The sequence below is a fragment of the Primulina tabacum genome, chromosome 2 (assembly GCF_025594145.1).
Source record: "Primulina tabacum isolate GXHZ01 chromosome 2, ASM2559414v2, whole genome shotgun sequence".
In the NCBI taxonomy this organism is placed as follows: Eukaryota; Viridiplantae; Streptophyta; class Magnoliopsida; order Lamiales; family Gesneriaceae; genus Primulina; species Primulina tabacum.
This window is the reverse complement of record NC_134551.1, coordinates 34,795,392-34,803,568: the sequence shown is the minus strand read 5'-3', so window position 1 is coordinate 34,803,568 and position 8,177 is coordinate 34,795,392. Positions and strand designations below refer to the sequence as shown.

Below are 8,177 nucleotides of genomic sequence, written 5' to 3'. Positions count from 1 at the left end.
TCAAGTCGCGAAAGTCCACACACATCTGCCATTTTCCAGACGACTTAGAACCAAGACCACGTTAGATAACCATGTCGGGAAATAGATTTCTTGAATGTGTCCTTCCCTTAATAAATCTTACACTTGCTCTTTGATAATAGCGTCCTTTTCAGGGCCAAAGTGCCTCTTATTCTGAATCACAGGTCGGCATTCATTTAAGACATTCAACTTATGTTCCATTACTTCCCTCCTAACCCCTTGGAGCTCAGACGGACCCCAAGCGAACACATCTTTATTCTTCTCCAAACACTGGATCAACCGTTCCTTCAAAGGCTCTTCCAAGGTTCGGGCTATCCTCACGATTCCGGATGGGGGATTTAGGATAAATTCCTCACATACGTCTTCCGAAGTAACCTTTGTTGCTTCTTTGATTAGATGTAGCTGCATATCCTCGGGTCCAAAAGAAATCATTGGTCCCGAGCGTGTTTTAGTGCTACTAATATCCATGTTCTCCAATCTTCTACTGTTGTCTTTCCTGGCCCGGTTGGAGTCTCCGTCTGTAGGCCCACCCGATATCATATTAATTACCCCTCGAGGGGGTGGTTGCTCGTGAGGTTCTGCCCTTCGCATATTCAGGTTAGCATTTTGAAAATTTTCTCTTTGGTTTGCAGCCCTTCTCCCCTCAGAATCACCTTCTTCCCGAGCTCTCTTACTGGGTCGGTATCCGCCCCCTTGGCCGGCTAGAATTGCCTTCATTTCTGGATCTATTTGAATGATCCGTTCTATCTCTTGATCCAATTGATGACATTCGTTGGTAGTATGACCTTAATCCTTGTGAAATTCGCAATACTTCTCTAACATGGGGTTACGAGTTCCTCTATCACTGCTTCGAGGCCTTTGGATGAGTCGTCGTTCATCACATAGTTCCAATGCTCGGGATTTGTTAACTTTCAAAGGTGTGTAAGCGGCAAACTTTCCAAGCAATGTATGTGGTTCGAAACGCCTGACCCTTGGCGCAAGGTTGGTGGGTCGAACATCTAGCGCAGCCTTGGCCGAGACCTTTGGTTCACCTTTCTTAGCCATTTGTACTTCTTCCACGTTCAGGTACTCCTCCGCCCTAGCCAATAGTTCTTCAAAAGTAGCAGGGGGCTTTTTTACCAAGGATTTGAAAAAATCACCACCTCTTAGCCCTTGGGTAAAGGCACATATCAATATATCAGGAGTAGCCGAGGGAACATCGATGACCATCTTGTTGAACCTCTTAACAAAATCCCGTAAGTTCTCCTGTTCTTGTTGTTTAACATTGACTAGACTCAGAGCTGTCAATGGATGTTTCTTACTGCTTGCAAATCGGTGGAGAAAAGCTCTCCCAAAGTTTTGAAAAGTTCTGATGGTCCCCGCCCTAAGCAAATTGAACCACTGCTGGGACAACCTGACTAAAGTGGTTAGGAAGACCCTACACTTGATTGGATCTGAATATTGGTGCAGTAATGCCGAATTCACAAACCGAGATAGATGTTCTTCGGGATCCCCCGAGCCATCGTATTCTCCGACATTATGAAATCTGAAATTTTGAGGCAATTCGGCAGCCAGTATCTCGGCCGAGAAAGAAATCCCTCGAGCTAGAAGGGGTGGAGGAGGGGTGCATTCCTCTCTTCTCTAAGACGTTCAATCTCTTCCCTTGATCTATGTATCTCCTGTATCTGGGCATCATGATCCTCTCCGGGAGGAGGGTTGTTGTCTGGTCTTTGTGCCAAGGCTTTTTCCACTGTCATAGTGATCAGCCAGACGAGCTCGGCCATGTTGGAGATTGGAGGATTTTTTTCTCCCAATCGACTCCGGGTACTCAACATCTTATCTCTTTTTTCAAGTTTCCCACAGATGGCACCAATTGATGATACAAAATTTTCCTTGGGTCTGGTCTGGTGAGCTTTGTCTTCGAATCGGTAATTTTAGAACCGGAGTAGACGGAACGTTCGGATATTGGTTTTTTAGAGAAAAAATGAAGATGTAATATGTAGAGGGGTGCTCCTGAAAACTAATGTCTGAATGCCCTGAAAATGAAATATACACGGGTATTTATAGTGGTTGAGAGGACTACTTACCCTACTGTGACAAAGTCTATTTTAGGTAAGTTTTCCTATAAAATAAAACTCTTCTCCATTCCCTGCAAATCCGGGCCAGACTTTCTGGCACATCTAATCATGCGGCGAGATTATATCATATTTAAAGATCATTCATGCCTTTGATATTTAACAATATTCTTAAGACAGAACCTGGAGCTCAGACAAGTTCCAAGGCTCGGCCGAGCTCTGCCCAAAGGTTCAGTCGAGGGGCTCGGCCGAGCACCATGGCTCGGCCGAGCTCTGCCCCAGGGGCTGAGTTCTGCCCAAGGGGCTCGGCCAACCAGGGCTCGGCCGAGCTCCCCACCTAGCTCAAAAAGTCCAGCAGAGCTCGTTTAGAGATGATACCGAGTACAAGGGTTTGGATGAGACGTGCTCGACAGGTTGCCTCTAAGGTCCTCAGGAAGAAGTAGGACCCAAGCACGGTTAAATATTGGGTGCATCAGTAGTACCCTCCTCTTTGGTCTAAAAGAAGTATTGAATTTTAGACCAGTGGGTTGGTCAGATTGAGCCTTAAGTCCTTAGGTTCAACATTAGTTGCGTGAAGATCCAGACCGATCAAGTTGTTGAAAAGATTTTGGTCGGCTAAGATCAAACGGTGGTATGGATCCCTAGGTATTTAACAGGCACGATCCCAGTCGTTCATTTTTTACTGATCTGACGGTTCTCCTCTGCCAGGCCCTTCTATAAATATGGCCTTCCATTTCATTCTCAAACCTCACAATTCTCTCAATTTTTCTCCCAAAGTACGAAGTGTCTCCCGCCTTCTCGACATCCTCGGCACGACCAACCGTCCTGAGTTCGGTAACTTCTCGTTCCCAACTCTGTCCTTCTTGATTGTTTTGGTAAGTTCTTTTTCATTCGCTAGTTGCAATAGTTTGGTTAAGGAATGGATGAAGCTATAGACAGTACTTCTTCCCCTCCCCTTTGACAAGGCTTCCATGGTATGAGGTTAAGGCTTCGGTCCTAGGGTATGACGATGTCTCTAAGATTAGAGAGTTATCGGGATTGTCTTTGGAGATTGATATTCGTATCCCTGAGATTACAGATAAGGCTCATATCCCACCGGATGGATATTGCACCTTTTACTTGGACCAACTAGAAATGGGTCTTCGGTTTCTCATCCCCAAAATAATTCAATGCATTTCCGAGCACTATCTTATATTCCTTAGCCAATTAGCTCCTAATTCTTTCAGTACACTTCTGGCCTTAGGGGTCTTACTCAGGTATTTTGATATACCCCTCTCAGTAGCCCTATCGTTTTTTGCAAATCAAGAGAAAAGAAATAGATCGATTTTACTTATCACCTCGGCCTGAGTGTGACTTTCTGGGCGGGAACCCTTCCTCTCACAAAGGTTGGATGAACTGCTTTTTTTATGTAGAGTCCGAGTCGCTTCCCTGGCACTGCGACATGACTTGGGCCGACCAGTTAACCCATAGAAATCCACCTGTACCTAGAGGTGTCATCGATCTGACGCACTTCTTTGCTAGTACCTTCGAAAAATGTTTTGACCTCAAGAGCTTGATCCATGATGATCTTCTCTGTAAATTTAGGTTCTGCAAGAAAGGGGTCGAAGTGGAGGGGGACATAGGTATATTTTTCTCCAACCTTTCCACTTCTACATTGAAAATCAATATTACGCTGACTGTATTTCTTTTGCTTCTTCTGTTAGAGAAAAAAGGAAGATGTAATATGTAGAGGGGTGCTCCTGAAAACTAATGTCTGAATGCCCTGAAAATGAAATATACCCGGGTATTTATAGTGGTTGAGAGGACTACTTACCCCACTTTGCCAAAGTCTATTTTAGGCAAGTTTCCCTATAAAATAAAACTCTTCTCCAATCCCTTCAAATCCGGGTCAGACTTTCTGGCACATCTAATCATGCGGCGAGATTCTATCATATTTAAAGATCATTCACGCCTTTGATTTTTAACAAGATTCTTAAGACCAAACCCGGAGCTCGGACAAGTTCCAAGGCTCGGCCGAGCTCTGACCAAAGGTTCGGTCGAACACTCGAGCGCTGCCGAGCTCCGCCCAGGGGCTCGGCTGAGCTCTGCTCTACCCTAGGTGCTCGGCCGAGCACCCCGGGCTCAGCCGAGCTCTGCCCCAAGGGCCGAGTTCTGCCCAAGGGGACGAGTTCTGCCCAAGGGGCTCGGCCAACCAGGGCTCGGCCGAGCTCCCCACCGAGCTCAAAAAGTCCAGCCGAGCTCGTTTAGAGATGATACCGAATACAAGAGTTTTGATGAGACGTGCTCCACGGGTTGCCTCTAAGGTCCTCAAGAAGAAGTAGGACCCAAACACGGTTAAATATCGGGGGCATCAGATTCCAAGTAATTTTTTTAGGATTCAAACAACTACTTTTCGTTTTTTCAGCAAAGTTTGTTATAAATTCTATGTCTATTAGTATCTTATTTGATTTTGTATCAACATAAATCATGTTATATATTTTCATGCAATTTTTAGCTTCATTTTCATCTTTTACGTTGTTTTTGGTACATATTAGCTTAGAAGATAATAACTTACGATAAAACTATGGATTAACAATAGTTTTTGTTTTTAGAATTTATATTTTTCCATTTGTCAATGAATTTGGTGCAATCGTACATTACACGCTCGCATTCCAGAAAATTGTACAAACAAAATTGGCGGTCGATGGTATCCTCGCGTATGTGAGGGTATTGGTGAGTAAAATAATCAGATCTGTGAGGGTAAGTCATGGCAGTAACCAATCCAAGTAAATAGAAGAAAATTCAAGGAGTTCCAAAGCAGGTGACATTCTCCGCCCAATCTCAATATTCTCTGTCGTGATAAATAGTACACACCATCACAGAGAATAGAAAATTTTTTGGCGAGAGGAATCAATCAAGTGTATGTTCAAATTGAAATGAAGAGCAACAAGTAAATCCTGTTTTTGTGACTGATTATATCCATCAACCTGAGTCATACAAGGATGTAGCTGATATTGAATTTCTGGGAGTGAATACTAAAATAGATGCTCGTGGGGCACAAACCTCCAAAAGAGGAGACGAAAGGAAAAAGTTACTGTAAGTATCATAATTTGTTTAATCATGTCACTAAATTTTTTAGCACTTTGAAGACTATTTTGTGGGAGAAAATCAACAAGAGAATACTTAAATGCCCCAAAAAGAAAGAGTTCATGGGCGTTGGTAACCATGGTTCGTCGGAACAGTCGCGGCGCGGTCGGAACGCTCGAGCTTTGACAAAATTTATAATTTGTAAATTTCATTCTTGAATTTGGTAATTTATAAATCAATAAATTTAAACTTAAAAAATAACCTCTCTGTGGATCGATCTCGTACTCAAGAAATATATTACTTGCAGACAACCTACACTTGGGTGAATTATAATTTAAGTAGTAGCAAGTTTTTGGCGTCGCTGTCGGGGAGGTATAAATTAAGTTTATATTTGTTAATTATGTTTTATTTATAAGTATTGTATTGTTTTTACTTGTATGAGTATTTGGAGTCGTAAAAAAAGTGATAGACTTATTCGAGTATCTGAAAATAATTTAAACATGGATGATAATTCAAATAATCAAGATAATGATAATAATAATAATAATTATAATAATAATAATCAAGAACATGATCAATTAAAAACACTTAGGTACCATATGAACCCTATTAGAACTAGTGCACCATCTTGTTTAGTTTTTCCTCCTGATGCATCTAATTTCAACTTTAAACCTCAAATTATTCAACTTTTACCAAATTTTCATGGCTTAGATTCTGAAATTCCATATTTACATTCTAAGAGAATTTGAGGATGTTTGTAACACTTATAATGATCAAAATTGTAGCATGGATATAGTTCGATTAAAGTTTTCCTTTTATCTTTAAAAGATAAAGCTAAAACATGGCTACAAAATTTAAGATCAAGTTCAATAAGGAGAAATGCAACAACAATTTCTTAAAAAAATTTCCCTTCCCATAGAACAAACTCTTTTAAAAGACAAATTACTACTTTTTCTCAAAAACAAGGAGAAACATTTTATCAATGTTGGGATAGATATAAAGAATTACTTAATACATGCCCACACCATGGTTTTGAAACATGGAGAATAGTTTATCACTTTTATGAAGGTCTAATACTTAAAGATAGGCAAATGATAGAATTCATGGGCAATGGAACTTTTGAAGATAAAAACCCAAATGAAGCTATGGAGTATTTGGATTCATTAGCAGAAAATGCTCAAAATTGGGATAATATAGGTACAATAGAACCACCAACAACTAAAATCAATAATTCAACAAATGAGGGTGGTATCTATAATCTTAAAGATGATACAGGTATTCAAGCTAAACTTGCATCTTTAGCAAGAAAAATTGAGTCATTAGAAATCAAAATGAGTGGTCAATTAAAAAGTATTCAAGAAGTTGTTTGTCATATATGTGATACACATGATCATTCTACAAAAGATTGTCCAACATTACCTTCATTTAAAGAATGTCTCGATGAACAAGCAAATTATATTAACAATTATAAAAAACCAATATTAGATCCTTATTCACAATCATATAATCTTGGATGGAAAAATCATCCTAATTTTAGTTGGAGGAATGATAATAATGCACAACCTTCACAACAACATTTTCAAAATAACCAAAATCACCAAGGTTATATCCCATATGTTACACCTCCAAGAAAAAACTTTGAAAACGTAATTCATGCATTTATCCAAAAGCAAGAGTCTATCAATATTTAAAACAGTCAATCTATGAGTGATTTGAAAGAAACTCTTGCAAAATTTGCATCTGCACTTAATATTCATGAAAAAGGAAAATTTCCATCTCAACCTCAACCTAATCCTAAAAATCAAAATCAAGAATTAAAAAATGAAAAAAAAATGATCAAATAAAATCTGTTATTACCTTTAGAAGTGGTAAAATAGTTAATGATCCATATAGTAATGAAAACAAGGATCATTTAAAATCAAAGAGTAAGGATGATAATCCTGATACTTTTGATAATGATGATACCTTAAATTCTAAGAATAATATGGTGAATGATAAATCATCTGAAATAGTAAATGAGTCAAATAAACATCCACCATTTCCTCATGCATTAACAAATCATAAAAAACAAAAAATGATTCTGATATCCATGAAGTTTTTAAATAAGTAAAGATAAATATTTCATTATTAGATACTATTAAACAAGTACCTTCCTATGCAAAATTTTTAAAAGACTTATGTACTTTGAAGAGAAAATTGCATGTGAAGAAGAAAACATTCTTGGCTGAACAAGTAAGTTCTATTCTTCAAAAAAATTCTAGTTTAAAATATAAAGATCCTGGTTGTCCAACAATTTCATGTATTATTGGAGAAAATAAAATTAAAAAAGCTTTGTTAGATTTGGGAGCAAGTGTGAATTTATTCAGTTTATGAAAAACTTAATTTAGGAGAATTAACCCACTTCTGTTACTCTCTTACTGGCGGATAGGTCAATCAAAATACCTAGAGGTATTGTAGAAGATGTGTTGGTTCAAGTTGATAAATTCATATATCCTTTAGATTTTATTGTTTTAGATACACAACCAATAGAAGTACATAATGAAATTCCAGTAATATTGGGATGACCATTTCTAGCAACTTCAAATGCTGTAATTAATTGTCGAAATGGAATAATGAAATTGTCTTTTGGAAATATGACTCTAGAACTTAATGTGTTCAATTTATGTAAACAACCAAGTATTAATAAAAATGAATATGATAATGAAATTGAAACAATTGTGGAAGAAAATATACAAGAAGAAAACTCAAATCAAGAATCTGAAGTTTTTTTAATAGAAATTTTTGACTCTGAAAATAATTTTAAAGAAGATGATAATACAAAACCTGAATTAAAAGCTTTACCATTAGAATTGAAATATGTATTTCTTGGTCAAAATAAAACATTTCCTGTTGTAATTTCTTCCACTCTTCTACCAAATCAAGAAGAAGATTTAATTCAATTACTTAAAAAATATAAAAATACAATTGGATGGACTTTGAAAGATATAAAAGGTATGAATCCTTTAATTTGTACACATAAAATACACTTGGAAGAAAATG

General features: G+C 38.0%; 1 protein-coding gene and 1 non-coding gene across 2 annotated transcripts in view; both read right to left on the bottom strand.

The window, feature by feature from the left end:
- Positions 1–804: 804 nt before the first annotated feature.
- The window catches only part of LOC142537647 (uncharacterized), a 45,511-nt gene continuing 38,138 nt past the window's right edge, over positions 805–8,177 (bottom strand). The window contains exons 5-6 of the mRNA XM_075643146.1: positions 3,557–3,768; positions 805–1,543 (exon numbers count right to left, since the gene is read on the bottom strand). Coding sequence (XP_075499261.1) covers positions 805–1,543; positions 3,557–3,768 — 951 coding nt within the window. The remainder of the gene's footprint in view (positions 1,544–3,556; positions 3,769–8,177) is intronic.
- Positions 6,061–6,171, bottom strand: LOC142538146 (small nucleolar RNA R71). Its single transcript, XR_012818685.1, has one exon. It is a non-coding gene; the product is annotated as a small nucleolar RNA R71 (small nucleolar RNA).